Source organism: Benincasa hispida, chromosome 1, assembly GCF_009727055.1.
Source record: "Benincasa hispida cultivar B227 chromosome 1, ASM972705v1, whole genome shotgun sequence".
NCBI classification, from domain to species: Eukaryota; Viridiplantae; Streptophyta; class Magnoliopsida; order Cucurbitales; family Cucurbitaceae; genus Benincasa; species Benincasa hispida.
In genome coordinates, this window is record NC_052349.1 from 76,816,500 (window position 1) to 76,841,460 (window position 24,961).

Below are 24,961 nucleotides of genomic sequence, written 5' to 3' on the forward strand. Positions count from 1 at the left end.
AATCGGTTCCTGCGATAGCTATAAAAGATAGAAATTTTGGTGCAGAATAAAGCATAATATTGGGTTAGCTGAGATTTTCAATGCTGATTTCCGCAAGCTCACTTTTCACATGAATTCTTAGTATAATCACCGCATATTCTACTTGTTAGCCCCTCATAAATTGCTAAATAAAAGGCTTATAATAACTTGCATTTCTGCCAGTTATCACCTCCCCCCCCCCAATTACTATCTTTTTGAATTCAAAGGTTATTTTTGGCCAATTAATAGAGGTTCCCTCGGGATCAACCTTCTACTTCCACTTTAACTAAAGGTTAGTTTTAATATTTGCTAGAGCATTATAAATTTCATTTTCTTGGGTAAGGTAGAATTAACGACACCTATTTTGCACCGATCATATAGCTAAAAAAAGTTCAAAAATAGACCAAGAGGAATCTTATCGTGTAATACAGAGGCCCCAAGACATGTGGGGAATACAAGAAAGGAACAGTGTCAGGCAGTGACACTGGGGGGTGGAAAACAACTGACCGAAATGACAGAGAAACTGATTCAGCAACTTACCAGTTGAATGAACAAGCAAAGGAACAGACAATTGATCAATAGACCAACAGACCAACACAAAACTCTAAGAGTCCCAAGAAAAAAGATTTGTCGGTGTTGGGTTTTATGTCCTAAAACTCGTGGTATGTAAACAATGGAGCTTATTCTGAAAATTCAATAAAGGTGTTATTGAATAGATCTATTCCTTGAATAGAAATCCAATAAACCTAAAAGTCCCTTGACTATTGGATGAGTACTTGAACTTTATGTGGAGACATAAAGGTGGATCAAGTTCGAGTAAATAGTCAAAATGATCTATAGTACATAGATAAGTTTGGGTACCTTATTCTGGTAACACTATTGGATACGGCCTGCTCCGTAGTTGTTACAAGGAGTTGTAAAGTGCTACAAACGAAGTGATCCTAATTCATTCATGTTGGACATGAGGAGTGGGGGTGTCCTTGTTCAAAATAGTTTGTACAAGATCGGACCACGAAATGAGTCACTCTTTCTTTACAACGTTGTTTACTGGTTAAGACTGACTATTTCAAAGCGATGACCTAGGTAACTTGACCTTAATCCTAAGCTAACTATGAACTTCTGTTTATCTGGGATTGCCCTTAGATTTTCATAGGTGAGGGTTGGCTTAATAGCGCGGGCTTAATATGACTGCCATTTCAGGGGTAAGACTAGATAGATAGTTGGGGACATAGAGTGCAGGAGGGAATTCACTCCTACCCGCTTTAGGGATAATAGAGAGGTTGTTCCCTTAAATGTTGATTCTGAGGCTTGAACAAGGGATCCCGCCCTCTCATTTGGCATGAGAGGGACTCGGTTTTGTGATTGGATCACAAAACAATTGTTTATTAGGGGATCAGTGGGGACTTAAGGAACAAGAGGTAATTTCAGGGGTAAAACAGAGATTTGACCCAACTGTTATTACAAACAACCTGTGAAGGGTTAACTTACTAATCATGGTTATATCGAGTGGACATAATATATCTACAGTGAGGAGAGTTCAACTATGGGCTTTAATGGAGTGACCCATTAGTTAACGAATGGGGATTAGATCGGTTTAATGAGTTTAGCCGATTAATCTTGGATCGTTGGAGCCCATGATCTGTAGGTCCATGAGGTCCCCTACTAGCTCGGAAATGGATTAGCTCTAGTGTGATAAGTTAATTTGAAATGTTCAAATTAGAATCAAACGAAATTGGAGAAAATATATTTAAATATGATTTAAATATATGAAGATGAATTTGTGTAAAAATTAATTTAATATTAGATATTAAATTAATTAGAATTATATAAATTGTTTAAATAGTTTTTTTTATTAATTTTATTAGAAAATTAATTTTTGAAATTAATTTGTAAAATTAATAAATTTTGATTTTAGAAATAAACTTGAAAAAATGGGTTTTTCATCTTCAACTAGCTTACTTGGAACCCACTTTCTCCTTTGCTTTACTCCAAGCATGAGCTACATCCCATGCAACACATCTTTTTGCATGATACTCTGCAATATATTGAAGAGATTGAAGTGAAGAAAGACATGAGAACCGATTGAATTTTTGCTGAAAAATTTGGATGAAGAAGGTGTTCTTCAATGGGTTCTGTTTAGTGAGTTTTCTCCATATTCCCTTTGATTCCAACTTATTTTGAGTCCCACAACTCAATCTAGAGCACTAAGAGAATAGTAGGGAAGATCTTGTGGTGGTCTACACAAGGATTCTGAAGATTTTGCAGCTGCAAATGGAGATTTCGTAGGTTCGGCCAAGGTATGTTCATGAAACCCATAATACTCTATTTTTAGCATGTTTCTTTTCAACTAAAATTAATGAATTAGAATGCTTATGGATCCTGATTTCTTCCGCTGCGTGATGGTGTCCATCCAACAGTCGGATGATAATAATGTGGATAAAAAAGCAAGAAAGGGAAGCGAAAAAGACAAAAATGTTTAGCATAGGAGTTTCTCCAGGAAAGTCACAATTTCAAACACATCATCTGAGACGTGTCCAGAGCCTCCCTTCCCACAATGATTAAGGAAGAAAAATGATGAAGGCCAATTTAGACGTTTCCTTGACGTTCTTAAACAGCTCTATGTGAACATCTCACTTGTTGAGGCATTCGATCAGGTGCCAAGCTATGTTAAATTCCTAAAGGATATTTTGTCCAAGAAAAGAAGACTTGGAGAATTCGAAACCGTCACTTCGACAAAGGAGACCAGTGCATTCTTTAAAAGAAGGACCCCAAAAAAGATGAAGGACTCAGGTAGTTTCACAATTTCTTATTCAATTGGGGGAATTAATCTAGGTCACACATTGTGCGATTTGGGAGCCAACATTAATTTGATGCCACTCTCAATCTTCAAGAAATTGAGGATTAAGGAAGTTAGACCTACTACTGTCTCACTTTAGCTGGCCGACAGTTCCATCGTAAACCTTGAAGGAAAGATTGAAGATATTCTTGTACAAGTTGACAAGTTCATTTTTCCAACCGACTTCATAATTTTAGATTATGAAGTGGACAAAGAAGTTCTATCATCTTAGGTAGGCCATTTTTATCAATTGGAAGGGCTCTCATCGATGTCCATCAGGGAGAGTTAACAATGAGGGTAAATGACCAAGAAGTCAAATTCAACGTGTCCAATGCATTTTAGTATCCTGATGACTTGGAGTCTTGTCAATTATTAGACACATTTGAATGAAAAATCGAAAGTGAATAGACCGAAGCTAATATGCTATTAGATGTTGAAGAAGTGAAGCCTGATGAAGTTGTGTATGCAGCAAATGAAACAAAGAGGGAATTTGAATCACTGAATTTGAACGACAGAAAGGCAAAGAAAACGAAACCATCACTCGAAGAACCATCGATTCTAGAATTGAAGTTATTGCCAGTGCACCTGAAGTATGCGTACTTGGGATAGAACAATACATTACCAGTCATCATATCATCCCAATTGGATGCATCAAACGAAAAATCTTTTTTACAAATGCTGTAGAAACATAGCAGAACCAAAGGATGGACGTTAGCAGACATCTACAACATTATTTCAATATATTGTATACACAAGATTCGCTTAGAAGAATGACATATTGGGAACATTGTCAGCGCAGGCTCAACCCTGAGATGAAGGAAGTTGTTAAGAAAGAAATAATCAAATGGCTCAATGTAGGAGTCATTTACCCTATTTTTGACAGCCAATGGGTAATAACGTACCAAAAAGTTGTCGAGACTTTTGATTAGACCAAATAATAGTTCCAATTCCCACTCTAATTTTGTAGTATAAAGGTAGTAATGGGTCGATCCTCAGAGAGCCAGTCAATTTTCCCACAAAATTACTTGTTGTAGGTAACCAAGGGGAGTTTTGATTAATTGGTTTCAATTGCAAGAAATTTGATTAAGAACAGTAACGATTGGACACAAATTTGATGTTGGGTAAATTGAAACTATAAATTTAACAAAGCCTAGCTCGGGGTAAAACGAATTTATTCCTAATTTTCTACTCGATCATTGATTAATCAGAAAAGTGTCAAGCAATTAAATTAGTTTTAACTTCACCAATCACTTCTAGAAAAGCTAGAAGGAAGTTCAATTAATCAAATTAATTCTTACGCCTAAGGCCTATGTTGATAAATTCTTATGCTTAAGGGTATTAGAAAAGCGAATACCAGCTTGTGCGTTGGCAGTCCTATGCGATAGGTTTTTACCTATGTGCTAACAGACAATAGATGCATCGAATTAAGGTAGAGGAGTTCAGCTTAATCACCGAGCTTAATGGGCTAGGTGTTGGTACACCATTGGATGCATCGTTGCCTGTAAACTCATGCTACATAAATAATATTTATATGCACTGAAAAAACTACTTATACTAACTAGTAGTACAAACGAAAAGTCCGGGGTCGAACCATAGAGAGCCAAATGGGATTCCTTAAAAATTGAAACCGGTAGGAAGTAGCCAAGGGGGTTGTGAAAATTGCGAATTAAAATTGCACGAAAAATTAAATTGCATAATGTGAAAGAATGTGTAAAATATCAATTGAACAAAATACTTAGCTTTGGTAATTCTAGTTTATTTCATTCCTTTTCAACTCTATCATAGACTATTCAAAAGATATGTGAGAAATTTAAATTAAAACTTAGCCTACTCATTTAGAATCCTAACCGGTAGTCCATAAAATCAAGTTAATTAAAGGAAAAGCGAGAATCCTCAACTAATCAATCAATCAACAGACATTAAGATCTAAGACAAAGCTAAGCCAAACAATTGATTTTCATCGTCTAACAAATTATTTGAGCAAGAATTATCTAAGTTAGAAAGTAATGCTTATTAATTGGAATCTCAATTTAACTTCATAAACTTACTTAACTCTTGTTTCTAGGTGATGACTACCTAATGATTACAAATTAGGGTCAATCAAAATAATCAATTATACATGCATAGCTAATTTATCAGATTATCCCACACAAGACATTTGAATAATAGACTCAAGATAAATTCTCATAAAATTCAGACAAGTCTCACAAAATTACATAACATAGTCTCAGAAACAACTACAAAACCCAAGCTAAGTTCTTACCCTTTACTCACAAATTATCTTCTAATTCAATACAATACAAAAAGGGGAAGAAGATTCAGAGTTCTGGTCAAAATAAAGGCAGAAAACCGAGTAAAAACAGAGTGACGGCTGAGTATTCGAGTGTTTGTAACCTAAGTTCGGACTGATGAGTTATTTATAGAATCTATCGCAACGTCGCAACGCTAGGGACAGTGTTGCGATGTTTTCCTGCTTCTGCACGCTGCTTCATGTCATAATGTTGCAATGCTACATGTAGTGTTGCAGTGCTGCTTGGTTCTTCGATCGTCTGCTTCGAGTCGTAGTGTCGCAACGGTGCCCTATTCTTCGCGGAATGGGTAGCTACTGTCTTATAGCATTGCACAACACTCAAATTAAGCGTTGTGACACTCCGACTGGGCAGAAACTTCAATTTCTTGACCTTCTTTATTCATTTGTTCAATTTAGCTTCTATCTTGGCCATCTTAACGCCTTTTTGTCCCAAACACTTCAGTCATCTTCTTGTACACTCAAGTCCTACAAAAAAATCGATTTAAACTATTAAGTAACGTAACAATCCTGAATTAAAAAGAGGAAGATAACACATTTCTAGTGCTATCAAATACCCCCAACTTAGCTCTTGATCGTCCTCGAGCAAGGTAAAACAAGTAATTATGCAAAAATAACCAGCTTGTCAAACTAGAATGTTCCTTACTCAAGCCTTAACAGTCAACTAGAATCAAATTCACAATCGATTAGGCAATCAAAAAGCATTCCATCATTTCAAGAATGATTTGAAAATTCGTTTTAAGATTTGTTATGTATGTTCTAGTAGAAAGTAATTTATTTTGAACAAGAGCGAGCCTAAAATGGCCTTATGAATCTTCCATTTGTTTTCCTCTATACTGGCTCGAAAGTTCCAGAATCAGTTTTCCTAAATTTAAAGTGGTAATGACATCAAATTGGATCGGTCAAAATCTAATCATCCATCGCCCTTACTGCATGTTTTTTTAAGCACAAACAAAGGGGAAACTTAATCTAAGAAATCGACTTTCATTTTTCTTGCTCACAGGGGTGTCATGTGAATCATCCAACTACGGGCCAATTTCCCTTCAAAAGTGCCTAAGCTTACTCATTCCTCTGGGATACTTTAGCTCAGAGGGAAACCACGGGTGTCATGGCCACCCTAGGTTAATCATACCCTAGAACAAGGGTGAGTAGACCCCTGTATATGCACATACGAAAATTCTTTTTTTATTATTTATCATTATTTTTATTAGGCGACAGTGATATCAATTGACTAGATCTCAAAGTATGCATTACTAAATTGAACCATGGAGAGACTAATATCTATCACCAAGGCTTTTCGGAGTGACAACAAACTTATGATCCAATAATTCGATTCTAAGCAAGCAAACATGGTCAAGATAGATATGCAAAGGGCTTAGAGATGTAATAAAAAATATTAAGCAAAATTTTCAAAAATATCATGAAAATTATGAATCCTTTCATCCGACCTATTCTCATACAAAAATGGTTCATATGAGTGCATCATAGACTAGTCATCGCAAAGAACAAAATAGCAAGACAAACCACAATCAAGCAAACATAAAAAAAATCAGCCTAAAAATCGCCTAAAAATCCAACACCCCACCCCTAACTTTTAAAACACACATCTCCAATGTCGTTAAAATAATGTATGAGGGACCAAAATACTTCCCTGAAAAATGGAGTGGAGGAAGTGTTAGGGTTGATGCCCTAAATCTTGTATAATCCTATTTTGTAAACACCTGCATGAACAAACGCTTGTGATGTAATAATATGAGATATTTTTTTCACTATTGTCTATGAAATATGAGATATTTTAGTTGTATTCACCAAAAACTAATAAACTAAGATCCCTGGTTGTTGTTGTAACTTAAGCATGTATGTGGAGACATACAAGTGGATCATGCCTTAAGTGATAATCTAAATGGTCTGTAGTATATGGATAAAAGAGGGAAACCTTATCCTTGTGACACTACGAATACGACCCGCTTTGTAGATGTTACAAGTGTTGTAAAGTGCTACAGATGGTCTGATCATGATCATTCATGTAGAGACATGTGAGCGGTGTGTCCTATTGAAAGGAGTTTGTATAAGGCTAGACCACGAAATGGTTAGTCTCGTTAAGGAGTTAGAGGAATCAATGGTACTTAAGGAGTTAGATGTAACTACAGGGGCAAAACGGGAAATTGACTCGGATAAACTCTTTTCCACCAAAAATCCTGGCCAAACAAGAATGATAGAAAGAATTAGGTTCAACAATAAATGAAAAACTACCGAATCGAAATCTAATCTAAGAAAGTAAGTAAATTTAAAGCCCGCCATCAAGAAGCGCAAATTTTTATGGTCGGTTGCTCGACCGTTGCGGCTAGTTATCAGATGTGAACTGGTGAGTCTAACCGGTAGGCGATGTCAAAGCAAAGACTCGCCATCATGGAAGACCTTCAACCTATGCCCATTTACTTTTAAAACTTTCCCTATCTCAAGATTAATGATATCTACTGCACCATAAGGATAAACGTGAGGAACACCAGATGGACCAAGCCACTTGGATCGGAGTTCTCTAGGCATAAACTTCAACCAAGAGTTGTATAAGAGTACCTTTTGCCCTACCTGAAACTCTTTGGGTGCAATCATCCTATCATGAATTTTTTTTCGCTCTTTGCTTGTAGATCAGAGAATTTTCAAAAGATTCTAACCTGAGCTCTTCCAACTCCTGAAGCTTTAAAAGTTTGGCCTCTCCAACTGCCTCTAAATCCCAGTTGCACTTCTTGACTGCCCAATATGCCTTATGTTGGATCTCAACCGGAAGATGACAAGCTTTTCCATAGACCAACCTATAAAGAGACATCTCAATAGGAGTCTTAAAGGCCGTCCTATAATCCCACAAGGTGTCATCAAGACGAAGGCTCCAATCCTTCCTTCTTGGGTTGACCACCTTTTCCAAAATAGTCATCATTCCTTGTTGGGGACACCTCTAGCCTGACCCATTAGTTTGAAGGGTGTATGACGTGGTTAATCGATGTGTTACCGTCTTCTTCACAAAGGAGCATATGATCGGTTGCAAAGTGTGTTTTGGTCACTTTGATGATTGCCTTCAAGGAAGCGCAACGCTGCAAAAATGTTATGTAGAGTTAGGAAATATGCAAGGAAGAAAATAGGATCATTAAGCATTCTAATTCATTAATTTTGGCTTTAAAGTAAGCATGGCTTAAACTAAATGAGGGGTTTCATAAGTAACTTTGAGATACACTTTAAATTTGAATTCCAGCTACAATCTCCTTAATTTTTGTTCGTGAACTACCAAAGATCTTCCCTACTATCCTCTAGGTGCCTTAGATTGAGTTGTGGGACTTAAAATAAGCTTAAATAAGGGAACAAAGGAGATGAGCTTGTAGTTTTACAGCTAAAACCCAGATTTCAACCTTTGAAATTTTTCAGCTAATTCATCTTTGAAGCATATCGGTTCCACTCCAATCTGATGGTTTTAATGCATGACTTCCATGCAAACACTTCTCTTGCATGAATTACAACTCTAACTTAAATTAATTGAGGTGACGTATAATGGATTAATGACTAAGCTAATTGGAGAAGAAATGGGAAATTCCCAACTTTTCCATTTCCAATTTTCTTCTTTTTCTTTTAATTTGAAATTCTTTTCAAATTAAACTTAATTTCAATTTTTTTTATATTTAAAATTGAAATATATTAATTTTACAAAAATAATTCAAAATTATTTTAATAAATTAATAATTATAATTAATTAAATAATTTAATTAATTCTAAATTAATTAATATCAAAATATTAAATTAATTAATCACCAAATTCCACTATCATGATACCTTATTCAGGAATTTAATATTTAATCAATTTAATATTAATTAATTTCCAATTCTGTTTAATTCAAAATTAAACGTGTAATTATATCACATATGATTGCCATTTCTTTATATTCATTAATTAGAAAGTTTCAAATCAAACTGATCACAACTATTCTTAGAAGACAAATCCATTTGTAAAGCTTACTAGGTTAGACTAGTGGACCTATAGATCATGGGCTTTGCAACCGAATCTCAGATATAATTCGGCTAAACCTTTACATCGATTAACGCGCTCATGCATTAACTACTGGGTTTACTAACTAAAGCCCTGGAATTGGCATCTCCTCACTGTAGATATATTTGTGTCCATCGACGTATAACCATGATTTAGTTTAGTTAACCTTCATAGGTTGTTCGTAATAACGGGTTGGGTCAAATGGTTGTTTACCATGAGATTACCTCTTATTCCTTAGTTCCACTGATCCTTTAATGAACACAAAATGTTTGTTGATTCGATCTCAAAACAAGTCCCTCTTCGGGCCAATGACGAGGAATGAGGTGTTATTCAGACCCGGAATCAACACTTGAGGGAACAACCTCTCTACTATCCCTAAAAGTGGGTAGGAGTGAATTCCATCTTGCACCCTATGTTCTCAGCTATCTACCCGGCTTATTCCTGAAATGAGAGGCTTATTGAGCCAACCTTCACCCATGAAAATCTAAGGATAATCCTGAATAAATAGGAGTTCATAGTTAGCTCAGGATTCAGGTTAAGTTACCTAGGTCATCGTTGTGAAATAGTCAGTCTTTAAATAATAAACAATGTTATAAAGTAAAAGTGACTTATTTCGTGGTCCGATCTCATGCAAACTCATTGCACAGGATGCCACTCCTCATGTCATCACATGTACGAATTAGGATCACATTGTCTGTAGCACTTTACAATCCTTGTAACAACTATAGAGTGGGCCACATCTGATAGTGTTACCAGAATAAGGCACCCAACCTTATTCATATACTATAGATCATTTTGACTATTTACTCGAACTTGATCCACTTTTTTGTCTTCACGTAAAGTTCAAGTACTCATGTAATAGTCATGGATCTTTTTAGTTTATTAGATTTATTTCTAAAACGAAATAAGTAATTCATATATTCAGTAACAATTTTATTGAATTTTCAGAATAAGTTTTATTGTTTACAAACCATGAGTTTTAAGACATAAAACCCAACATGTTAGTCTTCAAGAAACCTGCAACCACTTTAGAATCATCAGTAATAGTGGCCTTTGCTTCCACCCATTTGGAAACATAGTCGACTGCCAATAAAATGTACTTGAACCCATAAGAAGAAGGAAAAAGTCCTAAAATGTCAATCCCCTTACATCAAATATCTCATAGAAAAGAATAGGGACTTGTGGCATTTCGTTCCAATGGGACAAACCTCCTGATTTTTTACAACGTTGCAAGTCTTACAAACAAAGTATGCATCCCTAAATAATGTATCCCAATATAAAACTGAATCTGAAACTTTTATAGCAATTCTCTTGGGACTGAAGTGTCCACCGCATGCATGCTTATGACAGAATTTTAAAACAGAAAAGAACTCGTCATTAGGGACACACCTTCTAACTACCTGATCAGCACAAAATTTCCAAAGAATGGGCTCATCCCAAACATAATTCTTTCACTCACTTTTTAGTTTTTCTTGTCTGTGCTTGTTCATTCCATAAGGGAACTCACCAGTGGTCAAGTAATTCACAATGTCAGCATACCAGGGAGTCATAGAAATACCATCTGCCTACATCAGTGGGTGGTCAGGGAAGTCTCCATCAGAATTGAGACAACCTCCATCAGTTGCAATCCTTCTTAGGTGATCAACGAAAAAATTCTCACATCCCTTCCTATCCTGAAGTCTCAGGTTAAACTCTTGGAGGAAAAGAACCCACCTCAGCAATCTGGGCTTGGACTCTTTCTAGGACATCAGATAGTGCAAAGTTGCATGATCAGAAAAAATAACTACTTCAGATCCAAAAATATAAGAGCGAAAATTCTCAAGAGCAAAAATAACAGCTAAAAATTCCTTTTCTGTCGTGGTGTAGCTGCACTGAGCTAGGTTGAGGATCTTCGAAGCATAGTGGATCATGTGATGTTTTCTTATCAACCTTTTGCCCTAAAACTACTCCTACAGCATGATCGTTCGCGTCGCACATAACCTCGAAGGGAAGATCCCAACGAGGGGTCTGAATAACTGAAGTACACGACAAGGCGTTTTTTAGCACATCAAAGCTTTTCCTGCATTCATCATTAAAATCGAAGGCCACTTCCATGTGAAGAAGAGAGGTCATATGTTGAGCAATCTTGCTAAATCTCTGATAAACCTGCGATAGAAACCTACATGCCCAAGAAACGAATGAACCTCCCTCATATTTGTGGGGTAAGGGAGCTTAGTAATAACATCAATCTTAGTAGGATCTACCCCTATGCCATGCTCACAAACAATATGTCCTAATACAATGCCATGTGAGGCCATGAAATGACACTTTTCGAAATTAAGCACAAGGTTAGACTCAATACATCTCTTTAGCACCCTAGATAAATTAGACAAGCAATCATCGAATTAGTCTCCATATACAGTAAAATCATCCATAAATACCTCCATGCAATTCTCAACAAACTTAGAAAATATGTTCATCATGCAACGTTAAAAGGTGCCAGGATCATTACATAGTACAAATGGCATTCTTCTGAAAGCAAAGGTGCCATAAGGACATGTAAAGATCGTCTTCTGTTGGTCTTCCTGGTTAATCGGGATCTGATAGAAACCTGAAAAACCATCAAGAAAATAGAAGAAAGGCCTTCCAACTAACCTTTCGAGCATCTTATCAATAAAGGGAATGGGGAAGTGGTCTTTCTTAGTAACAACATTTCATCTCCTAAAATTAATACACATCCTCCACCCATCCTAACAGGAATTAAACTACCCTCATCATTTTTTACCACAATAACATCTGTTTTCTTAAGCACTACATGTATGGGACTAACCCATTCACTATCAGCAATAGGATAGATAATACCTGAATCTAAGACTTTGAAGACCTCTTTCATCACTACTTCTTTAAGGACAGGATTCAAACGTCGTTGTAGTTGTTGACAAGGTTTAGCTCCATCTTCTAGAGAAATTCTATGCATGCACACAATAGGGCTAATACCTTTTATGTCAGCCAGTGTCCATCCAATGGCCAGCTTGTATTTCTGCAAGACTTTTACCAACTGTTTCTCTTGCTCATCTATCAGGTTCTTTGAAATGATTACAGGCAAATCTCAGCTTCTCCTAAATAGGCATACTTCATATGGTCTGGAAACTTTTTCAGCTCCACCTTAGGCGCCTACAAAACAGAAGGAAACACCTTGTCAGAAGACTCGCTATCAGAATAAGAAGGCATACTTACCGGTTCTGTCATGGACAGGGTGGAAAGCTCTCCAAATGAAATCAAATCTCCTAAATCATCTTCGTCGTCCTCATAAATGTCCCATACTACCTCCTGTTCAAAACATTCAAACAAATCAATTTGACACAAAGATTGTACATGCCCAACGGTGGAAAATCTCATAGCATCAAAAATATTAAACTTAACTATCTTACCATCAAACTCAACAGACAAAGTACCCCTATCTACATCAATCTTAGTCTTGCCAATCTTCATGAAAGGCCGACCAAGCAAGATTGATGCAGATGAAATAGATATGGGCTTTTCCATCTTAAGAATATAAAAATCAGCATGGAAAAGTAAATCATTAACCTAAACTAGGACATTCTCTATGACTCCTAAAGGGTGAATAAAATACCTATAAGCTAATTGAATCACAACTCTGGTTTCAATCAGGTACTTTAATTTTAATTCTTGGTATATTGAATATGGCATAACATTTCTGGATGCACGAAGATCTAGCATGGCCCTATCAATTTTTTGTTTGCCAATAACACAAGGGAGAGAAAACATACATAGATCCTTTTGTTTTTCAGGCAATTTTTTCTGAAGGATTGCATACACAGACTGGCTTACCACCATTATCTCCTTTTCTTTTTCTGGCCTCTCCTCGTGTAAAGCTCCTTAAGGAACTTGCCATATTTTGGGATTTGCTTAACGACATTGAGGAAAGGAATATTGAACTCCACCCTTCTGAACATCTCCAAAAGCTCCTTATCTTTGTCTACTATAGGCACTTTTGGCCTTGCAAGCTTGGAAGGAAAAGGTGCTTTAGGCATATAAGCATCTAAAAGAGGAAAGGGGTGAGAGGATACTCCCTTTTTCTTTTTTGGTGGTGTGACTGTAGAATTTGAAGAAGTGGTTCTTGGTTCTTCCAACTTTGGCTCTTTTATTGATTCAGCAAGTGGCTCTAACTCCTTGCCACTCCTTAGTGTTATTGCATTTACATTTTCCCTGGGATTTGATTCTAGCTAAGATGGGAGTTTTTCAAATTGTCTCTCTAATTTGCTCATCGAAGTGGCTAGCTGAAAGACTTGGGTCCCCAAAGCATCAATGGAATTCTTTGTATCCTGCTGAAATTTAAAAGAGTGGTCAATAAGACTTTTGACAATATATTTCAAGGACATACTTGAGCTAGACGGAGCTCTACGATTAGATTGAGCTTGCTCGTTCTGTCCACCCCATTTGAAGTTCGGGTGATCCCTCCGCCCAGGATTGTATGTTGGACTAAATGGGTCCCGCCCCCTATTTTGCCCATTGAAATTATAGCCTCCAACAACATTCACCTCAAGTATTTCTCTTTGTAGAGCATTGGGGCAGACGTAAGTTGTATGTCCAACTCTATGACACATCTGGCAAACAATAGCAAGCTATCCATTATCTGTCTTCACCATCTGTTTAAAAGCAAAAACCAGGTCAGATATTTCTTTTCTAAGTTCACTTACCTCATTGGTCGTCTTTACACTGACTGCAGCTCTAGTGCCAAATTGTTGAGAATTTGCTGGCATGGTAACTATCAGTTTCATTGCCTCAGTTAGGGTTTTATTAACTAAGGCTCCTCCTGCAGCTATATCTATGCTACTTTTGTCAGTTTGCATCAGCCCCTCATAAAATTATTGGATCAACAGCAGGTCTGGGATCTGATAGTGGGGAAACTTCGCACAAGTCTTTTTTAATCGTTCCTAATACTCATGAAGGGTCTCCCGTTGAACTGCATATAACTGTAGATCTTTTTTCTAATGTTGGCAGCTCGGGATGCTGGGAAGAACTTTTCCAAGAACTGTCTCTGCAACTCTTCCCAAGATGTGTTGCTCCCAGGCGGAAGGATGTAAAGCCACTCCTTGGCATCTCCCTTCAACGAAAAGGGGAACGTCTTTATATTGATTTGTTCTTAAGTCACCCCATTCGACCTCATCCCATCGCACACCACATAGAATTCCTTCAAGTGCTTGTGCGAGTCTTCACCCTGTAGACTAAAAAATGTAAGAAGTACTAATTAACCCAGATTTAAGCTTGAAGTTACCTGTCGTTTCAGGATAGGCAATGCATAAGGGTTGTTGAGTGAAGTCTGGTGCTACGAGCTCCTTAAGAGTCTTTTCATGTTCAACCATTATTGGTATTTCAGGAATGCTTTCTTCTTTTGATGTGTCTTCAACACAAATATCTCTATCAAGCGCAGCTTGCTGTCTTCTCTCTCTTCTGATTCTTCGCTCCTCCCTGGAAAATTCTGCAAAATACAACAATCTAGAACCTCTGGAAGTGTGGGGTATGCACCAAAAGAGAAAATTGATTAGCAAGGAAAGCACTACGAGCCTAAAAAATCAAGAAATTCGTTAGCTTCTTGGCAATGACACCAATTTGGTAGGCTGCTGGATTCACCGTCGCCCGTAAACCCGTGCTACGTAAATAATATTTATATGCACCAAACAAACTACTTATACTAACTAGTAGTACAAACGAAAAGTCTGGGGTCGAACCATAGAGAGCCAAATGGGATTCCTTAAAAATTGAAACCGGTAGGAAGTAGCCAAGGGGGTTGTGAAAATTGCGAATTAAAATTGCACGAAAAATTAAATTGCATAATGTGAAAGAATGTGTAAAATATCAATTGAACAAAATACTTAGCTTTGGTAATTCTAGTTTATTTCATTCCTTTTCAACTCTATCATAGACTATTCAAAAGATATGTGAGAAATTTAAATTAAAACTTAGCCTACTCATTTAGAATCCTAACCGGTAGTCCATAAAATCAAGTTAATTAAAGGAAAAGCGAGAATCCTCAACTAATCAATCAATCAACAGACATTAAGATCTAAGACAAAGCTAAGCCAAACAATTGATTTCCATCGTCTAACAAATTATTTGAGCAAGAATTATCTAAGTAGAAAGTAATGCTTATTAATTGGAATCCCAATTTAACTTCATAAACTTACTTAACTCTTGCTTCTAGGTGATGACTACCTAAGGATTACAAATTAGGGCCAACCAAAGAAATCAATTATACATGCATAGCTAATTTGTCAGATTATCCCATACAAGACAATCGAATAATAAATTCAAGATAAATTCTCATAAAATTCAGACAAGTCTCAGAAAATTACATAACACAGTCTCAAGAACGAATTGGAATGAAAGTAAACTACAAAACCCAAGCTAAGTTCTTACCCTTTTAGCCACAAATCATCTTCTAATTCAATACAATGCAAAAAGGGGAAGAAGATTAAGAGTTCTTGTCAAAATAGAGGTAGAAAACCAAGTAGAAATAGAATGATGGCTGAGTATTCGAGTGTGTGTAACCTAGGTTTAGACTGATGGGTTATTTATAGAATCTGTTATAGCATTGCAACGCTAGGGACAACGTTGTGACGTTGTCCTACTTTCGCACGCTGCTCCAAGTCATAGTGTTGCAATGCTACATGTACTGTCGCAATGCTGCTCTATTCTTCGATCATCCGCTTCGAGTTGTAGCGTTGCAATGCTACCTGTAGCATCACAATGCTTCCCTGTACTTCGCAAAATAGGTAGCTACTGTCTTATAGCATTGCGCAATGCTCAAATCGAGCGTTGTGATGCTTCAGCTGGGCAGAAACTTCAATTTCTTGGCCTTTTTTCTTCATTTGTTCAATTTGGCTCCTATCTTGGCCATCTTAACGCCTTTTGTTCCCAAACACTTCAGTCATCTGCTTGTACACACGAGTCTTACAAAAAAATCGATTTAAACGTATTAAGTAGCTTAACAATCCCGAATTAAGAAGAGGAAGATAGCACATTTCTGGTGCTATCAAGTGTCGTGCGTAGAGCCTTAAGCATAACTTAGTGGACTAGTTGTCACCGTAATAAACCATCTGCTGATGCATTCACAAGTATATAAGGGACGTAAGAAGGGGAGATTGGTTTGGCATTCTCACTTGTGCTAAGGGAAGGGTATTTCTGTCATTTTGAAGGGTGTTTAGTGTAGAGGATGAGTTTAGGCTGGCAACTAGATTTTCCCACGAGTACGAGTTGAAGCTTAAAAATTTTTCCTAAGTGTTACAAGTTTCCAAAGTTCTAGGGTAAGTGGAGAAGATTGAGGAATTTTGAGTTTGATAGGAGGAATCCGAGGCTCAAATTTTAAGTTAAGGAATTTAAGATGTTTTGAACAAGTTTTTAGAAGGAAATTCTATGAGATATTTTCTGGAATTTAAATTATTAAAGCTAGAAGTTGAATATGGAAAGTTGATATTCAAACAAGTAGGCAGCTGCATATGAACTACTTGTTATTGACCCATATTCAACTTCTAGCTTGTTCGAATGGACTTCACCTTGTTATTGACTAATGCAAACACTTTCCATATGGAGTAGTCGTGATAAAAGCGACACGAAGCCGAGCATGGATCTCACAGTGTGAACTCTTGGGGACGTGAGAGCTATTAACTTTATATAAAATATATTATTAATCTCCCATTGAAGTGTTCTAAATGTTTGGATATTCATTTACCTAGGTTTTATTATGGCTAATTAAGAAAAACCTAAGTTTATGTGATTTTATCCAAGTATAATGTTTATATTTGGATATTAACCTACGATGTCTATGTATTTAAACAGTTTTAAACCTCACACCGCTCACACAAGCTCATAAAATCAGTTAACAACGCTCAATTTTTCGTCATAATCCCAAGTAGAAAGTGTTACATAAGCCGTCAACTTAAGTACCCCCAGCCTTAGACAGGTTTATGAACCGATTTGAGTTTGTAACCAAATTTTATAAGGTAACAATCTATTTTAACAGTTAAAACTAGTTGTTAACCTAAGTGAGCATGTTGTGTATCTTTGTTATGGATTTTAAAGTTTTCATTTTATAACAAACTTATAAAATAAACATGCTTTAAATCAATCATAACATGCTTCAAAGGAAAAAATTAACATAACAATTACATCAATTTTTAACAAACCCTAAAGTATGCATACTATATATTATAACTAATTTATAACATACAATTATGCATGTAACATGTATAACTATGGTGGGATTTTAAATCTAAAATGGCATACTTTATGCACAAACATGTTTAATTAAAAAATAATACACATCATATGCATAAAATAATTAAATAACACTAATATGGTTCAACTTTGGCATTTTAAGCAAACAAATAAGCTAAATTATTACAAAAATGGCTCAAGAACAACTTTAATTTTATGAAAAACCATCTAACCGACCCGAATCGAACCCGAACCACTTGAACCGGACCATCAAGGCACCAAAGGAAGTTAAACTGGACCGATTTGGAGGAGAACCGATCGAACCGGTTCCTTCAACCCACGAATTGGCCAGGCAGCACGCGAAGCAAAAACCCTTAGGATGAACAACATCATGATGCTGCATCCTAGCATTGCAACACTGTTCATCAGCGAGCCCGTGGCATTGCAACGCTCGATGAATAGTGTCGTGATGCTCCTGGGCAGAAGGCTCAGCTCCAGTTTTCTGCTCGAACATGTTTGCTTCAATCTTCAAATTACAGTCTAATTCGAATTCTAGTGACTCCAAATAAATTACAGACGCTAGAGCACACATATAAGCTCATCAAACAAGAGCCGATTATAAATTTAACTTGGAAATCAAAGAGAATTCTAATGCCAAAATTGAATTTAAACCATATCAGTCACATACTCAACATGCTTAGAAATTCACCCACCAAACTCAAATTAACGATAATTGAGTGCTTAAATCATGCTTTGATACCAATTAAAAGAGTAATATAACATGCAGCAGAACAAATCAGAATCAATAAGCACTCTAACTACTCTTAATTTGAGTTTTAAACATGTTATTCAAGTGATATTCATAGAGGGTTTGAAACAAACATTACCTTTGAAGAGTTAATCCACGAATTCAGCAGAAATACTCCAAATTTGAGCTTAAAACTTCAATAAGACTACCACCAAGATCTCCTCTACTATGCACAAGAAGAAATGTGTGATGGAAACACTCAAATCAAACTGAATTGCAGAGGAATTTAGGTGAGTTTTGAGGGTTTTCAATTTTCCAGCACTTCAATCAATTTTCCAGAATTCCACCTTCATTTCTCTGCATGAAGAATGTATATATACACTCAAATCATGCAGGACAGTAGGGCTGCATGGAAGGCAGCTCTTACTTGGAGTATTTGATGGAATTTGGTGAATTACCACTTAACGGGATAGTGGATTTTTCCAAATCCAATTTCTCTTTAATTTAGTTTTATAATCAATTTTCCTAAAATTGATTTTTATTTTAAATAAAACTATTTTATTTAATTTTTTTTTATAAAATTAATTTATATAAAACTAATTCTATTTTAATTAATAGATAATTAATTTAATATCTTAATATTAAATTAATAAAACACCAATTCCACCAATATGATTCAATTTTCTATTTAAATCAAATTGATTCTCCAATGTCATTTAATTTCATCTAAATTAAACGTTTTTTAATTGTATCAAATACAATAAATTGAAAACCCTTAAAAATTGAATTTGAACATTTCAAATTCATAACCCTAATTCCAAAATTCATCCAATTAACACTCAATCTGTTATTCTAATTTATGAGCTAGTAGAGAGACCTAATGGACCTACAGATCATGAGCTCCAATGATTTGTAATTAATTAGTTAAACTCTTTAAACTGAATTAATTACTATTCATTAATTATCAAGGCACACCACTATAGCTCAATAGTTGCACTTTCCTCACTGTAGATATATTTCTGTGCATTTTGACCATTATCAGTAAGTTGATCCTTCACAGGTCGTTCATATTTATAGTTGAGTCAAAATTACCATTTTATGCCTGTAAATATATCTTGCACCTTAAGCTCCCACTGACCCTCTATTGAACAATTGATTTATAATACCTTTTATAAATCATATCCCTCTCTACCAAGAAAGGTCATGGTCCCGCTGTTCAAGACTAGGCATTAGCACTTAAGAGAACAATCTATCTGCTGACCCTAAGTCGGGTAGGAGTGCATTTCATCTTGCATAGCTATGTCCCCAGCTATCTACCCGATCTTATCCCCAAAATGGGAGGCTCATTGAGCAGTGTTGTTAGACTACTCTCACCTATGCAGATCAAAGGATAATCTCGAAATAAATAGGAGTTCATAGTTAGTTCAGGATTAAGGTTGTGTTACCTTAGTTCATTTTAGTTTGAAATAGTCAGTTTTAACAGTAAACGGTCGTTATAAAGAAAAGTGACTATTTCGAGGTCTAGTCTTATGCAAACTTATTGCATAGGATGCCCCACTCACATGTCTCTACATAAATGATTTGTGAATCACATCATTTGTATCAGTATACAAAATTGGCCACATCCAATAGTGTTACCAGGATGAAATACCCAACTTCATCCATATACTTATAAACCATTTAGGCTATATACTATAACTTGATCTTGTTTATGTCACCACATAAAGTTAAAGTATTCATACTATAACCATGGATTTGTTTATTGGATTTTCATAATAGAATGCAATATCAATGACTTTATTGAATAAAATACTCAATAATATTTTATTGATAAATAGAATGTTTAACACAGAATTTATGAATTACAAGTTCTAGGACATTCCCAACATGAGTGACAAAGTTTATGAATGTTTTCTCTTATGTGCTTTCAACACATAATTTACAATTGAGCTAGTCTCTAAGATGTTTTCCTAAAAATGTACCACGCGTGAGCTTTCAACTTTGTGTTGATTTTTCTAAGTAAAACATGATTTTCTTAAGCACTACTCTGACACATGCTTTAATATGAAGGTTGATATGTAGACGCATAGTCCAATCTTTTTTTAGCATTGAGATTTATGAAGCATGCGTTAATTGGCATTCCTTAACTTATGTAGTTTTTTTTATGATAAATGCATTTAAGACTTGTTTTATTGAAATGCTTGATGTTTTAAAGGTTGAGTTTTCTTATCCAAAAGAAGAGTTATGATGATATAATGAGGAAACCCAATACTGAAGGTATAAAGGTATCTAGGTCCCCTGATACCTAAGATATGACAATATTTAGGACATTACCACGTGCACATAGGTACTATATTATTGATGTTGATTGTATCAAGATTACTCTACATCAGCCAAGGATTAACGTTGAGGGATTGAGCAAAAAGGCTCTCTCAACTAAAGGTGAATGATGAGGATTTCCAATGAAAATATTGATGTTTGAATTTTAGGGTTTGAATGTTTTATATGATTTAATATATATGAGTATATTTGTTTTAAACCCTAGAGCTTTTAAGGAAGTTGATGTTTATTTGATGCACAATATGTACGGTTTTAAGGTAGTCACTCACTGGGCTAGTAGCTCACTCTTTCCAATGTTTTCTTTTTCCCAAGTAGCGGTCAACACCCCAGAGGATAGTTGTTCTGCTAGTCTGCCACTCAGAGTACAGGGATTGAAGTGGAGTGAAACTTAGGTTGCTAAGTTGTTTTGTTAACGGTTGTCCTTCATGTACATATTAGGGATCAAACTAATTTGGAAATGGGATCACAGTCTGTATATGAGTTTGTTTTCTGTTTGTATCTATGACCTCGATATCTGTTCAAACTGTCTTGGTTATTTAGCTTGAGGAGATAAACGTTTGTAATTACTTATCAGGCGTTTAAGTTTCTATTGAATAGGAAAAAGGTTAAGGCTGGGCAGTTGAATTATGAAGGTTGTTAAGCAGAATATGTGGCAATTGTGCTAGGAATTCATGAGAAAATGAGTTTGCATCGATCAGCATTAAAGAATCTTGGCTAACCCATTATTATGCGTTATTATGCATTCAATGTTCTATTTTTGTAGCTAATGCAGGAAGTGGACGCAAACGCAGAAATCGGACCACTGCATAGACGACCGCATGCAGAGAAACTCTCCATCACAAAGGCAAACGCATTCAATCAACGCATGGATGTTGCAGTGATCAGCCGCATGCGTCCATCTCATGGGAATTACGCTCGTCAAGCGATTACGGTCATCGTGTAGAGTTACAGTATCAAGAGAATGTGGTCATTGAATGATTGCGACTACGCGATAATGCATACTAATGGGATCAACGCAAGGTGGTGGAATGAACGCATCAACGCATCTACCTTGAGAAAATTAAAAACTGATGTTGACATTTCACCTACCACGCCATTAGCGGCAGAGGTTCAGAAAAGGACTAATGTGCCAAATGTCAGAATCAGAACAGTCCATTAATGCTGTCGGCGATCCAAGCTCTATAAATAGAAGCCACTGAGCAAAATTCCAACTTATCCGGGGATTATCCTTGTAGTCCGGGGATTACCCCTACAACCCAGGGTTTTTCTTACGATCCAGACAAAATGCGTGAGAAGACGCTTGAGAGTTCTTCACCTCCTTCATCCATTCCGAATGACGATGGGAACCAGAGCTAGATCTTGGGAGAGTCAGCTCTACCGTCCATCCATGGCACCACCGACAGTCTTGACGCACATCCGCTGGAAGCAAGTCTTTGCTTCCAGCCGGTCATTTCATTTTCCTTTATTTTATTATATTGTATTGTATGACATTTTGTGATTAAGGAATTAATATAATTTGTTTTCAATGCATTTATGTGTTCCTTCGATTCCATCTCCAACATCTTTGCTTAGCATCTTTACTTTCATTGCAACACTTAGTGAGATTACTTGGGTATCGCATACTTAGTCATGTGGATTAGGGATATGAAGCATGTAGTAACCCACCGAGAGGTGTGCGTTACGTGAGTGTGTGAGTAACCTTATTTGCTTAGTATGAAGCTGCGACAACACCTGTCTATAGGCTAATGCAATGCTTGTCTATGAGTAAAGTCAACAACAACCAACTGTTCAAGAGGGTAAGTGGCTGGTCGCATTAAGCAATGTAAGTCATTGTTCACTAGGGATAGGAACAATATTAGGTCAGCAAAGTTCATGCGGTTACCTTGTCCTATGAGCGCTTCATTCATCATTTAGGCATACTTGGGAGAGTAGTCTAAAATCCAAATCTAAGACTCAGAAGAGCGAATTGAAACGCATAGGTAAGGATGGGGAACTTAGGGATAAGCTCCGTTTGCTATCGCACAGCGTATGCGCCCTACAGATAGGATATTGCATGCGTCCAAGAAGTAGGATAAGGTGTTATGCGGCAACCATGTTCATGCGGCGAGAGCTAGTGAGCAAGTTATGGAAGTCTAGGCAGGCATAGGCTTCTCGGCATAGATACACCGCATACGTCCTAGAGTTAGGTTCACATGTGTGTAGCATGATTGCATGGCTTGCATTGACTAAGGTTGCCCTTGCGGTCACTCTTAAGGGTTGCAATGAAAACATCTCCGCATTTTATCTATTTTCCATTCATTTGTTTCATGTTAAGAGTTGTCGTATCTCTACCTCTCATGCATATTCTTATTGCATTGTCTGTTAGTTAGGAGTAGGAGTAGGATTAACTTAGCAACCCCTCCATCATTCTTTTATTTAAATCGCCGCATGCACATTACCGCATTCATTTTGCTACAAGTCCCTGAGTTCGACCTTGGATCACCCAAGAAACTTGCGTTCGCGTTATACTTGGCGTGAGCGCAAGAAAACTTGTGATAGGATGCATGGTCATCGCATACATTCGTTAACGCATAATCATTCCAATGCATGACCATCGACGTATGACTATCAACACATATCTTAAGAACATGCATCGCATATTGCGTCCACAGGATTTTAGTTGTTGAATAATTTGACTTCTAATTTCCTATCATCAATGTCATAAGAGGGTTGACATCAGCTGTCTTAACATCTTCTCCTAGGATAGAAAAGGGTTCTGGGAGGGGGTGTGACATGTAGGGTATCCAGCTCTCCCAAATAAGCATAATTTGGGTGCTCAGGTAGCTCTTTAAGTTCCAACTTGGGGGCCTACACAACAGAAGGCAACAATTTCTCAGTCAAATCATTAGATAAATAATCAAGACTTATCAGTTCAGATACCATCACAGAAGACAGATCGTCAAAGGAAATGGGGACACCAAATTCATCCTCATCCTCGCCATAATATACATCCCAAGCTACTTCTTGCTCCAAAGAGTCAATCACTCTGACTGAGGACTCTCATAGAATAAAAAAAAAATGTTAAATTGAACTATTTCCCCATCATGAGGTGAGTCTACTCCATTGTGCATTATCACTACAACTGGACGCAGAACACCATAGACTCCTACTGCAGATCTCATCGACATTGATATAATTGACTTAGAGACATTTTGAAGAGAGCAAATTTTAAATCCTCTAAATCAGTCAATCAGTCAATTGTCATGGAAACAAGAAGAAATACTTAGCCAGTAGAAAGCGTTGGGGGAATCTTGGTTGCGTCGAGAGAAGCAGCTCGGGGCTCAAGCCCCGCCTCGGGAAACAAGTTCAAGATTGTTGCCTGCTAAGAACGTACCTCAAAATAGCCTTCCTTAAGAGCCTACCTATAAAGATTTTGATGGATTGGTAGACCTCTACAAGCATTTAGATGATGGAATCTTCCATCTTATTTTGGAATTGTTAGATAATTTGTCCAGCCAGCAAAACACACTTCAATGCCAGCATGATGAATTGAAAGAGCTGGTGCGAATGCAAGATCTCAGAAGCGGCAGTAGCACGATGAATTGAAAGAATTGGTTCAACAACAAGAGCAACTTCTTCGTCACCAAGCCAAGCTCAGCTAGGACACTCAATTCCACATGTTGATGCATTACATTCATAGTGTCTTTGTTCAACGTGTGCCTGCTCCCACCATTCCTCCATCGCTTCAGCAACCCCTTCATTTTTCTAATGAAAATAATCCTCCTGATGCGTTTAATCATGATACCGATGTAAGAGGAAACTAAATTTGGGATGTTGAGTTCTTTTGTTTCTTTGATATTTTTTGTGAACTTGTGATCGCATTGTACTTCTTTGTATATCATGAAGTGATTTCTATTGGTGTTGATGCCTTAAATCTCGTGGTTTCATAGTTTGTAAATTTATTTTTACAAACAGATTATTTATTTAATAAAATAAGTTTTTATTTTATTTGAAATTTAGTTGCATTAACCCAAAACCAATAAATAAAGATCCAAGGTTATTTAATGAAGCTTAAACATGTATGTAGAGACATATAGGTGTATCATGTTTAAGTAATACTTGAATGGTCTATAGTAAATGGATAAGGTAGGGTACCTTATCCTGGTGACACCATGGACATGACCCGCTTTATAATTGTTACAATTTTTGTAAAGTGTTACAAATGATCTGATCCTGATCATTCATGTGGAGACATGTGAGCGAAGGTATCCTATACAAAGAGTTTGTATAAGATCGGACCACAAAATGATTAGTCTCTCTTTACAAAATTGTTACTTGAAGAGACTTACATTTCACCAAGATGACCATGGGTGACTTGACTTTAATCCTGAGTGAGTTATGAACTCCTGCTTATAAGGACGATCCTTTGATCTGCATGGGTGAGAATGGCTAAATTCGTCGACTCAATATGCCTACCATTTT

The 24,961-nt window shown here is 36.6% G+C and overlaps 1 protein-coding gene across 1 annotated transcript; it reads right to left on the bottom strand.

Moving 5' to 3' along the window:
* Positions 1 to 7,550: 7,550 nt before the first annotated feature.
* On the bottom strand, positions 7,551 to 8,094 carry LOC120079242. Its single transcript, XM_039033405.1, has 2 exons — positions 7,838 to 8,094; positions 7,551 to 7,701 (listed from the first exon to the last, which is right to left on the bottom strand). The coding sequence occupies exons 1-2, from the start codon at positions 8,092 to 8,094 to the stop codon at positions 7,551 to 7,553; spliced, it is 408 nt and encodes a 135-aa protein (XP_038889333.1).
* Positions 8,095 to 24,961: the final 16,867 nt, after the last annotated feature.

What these genes read in the sequence shown, in the direction of transcription:
- LOC120079242 (XM_039033405.1), bottom strand. Translation starts at nt 8,094, where the DNA reads ATGACTATTTTGGAAAAGGTGGTCAACCCAAGAAGGAAGGATTGGAGC. An exon ending in CAGGAGTTGGAAGAGCTCAG is followed by an intron (nt 7,702 to 7,837) that starts GTTAGAATCTTT and finishes GTTTATGCCTAG; the next exon opens with AGAACTCCGATCCAAGTGGC.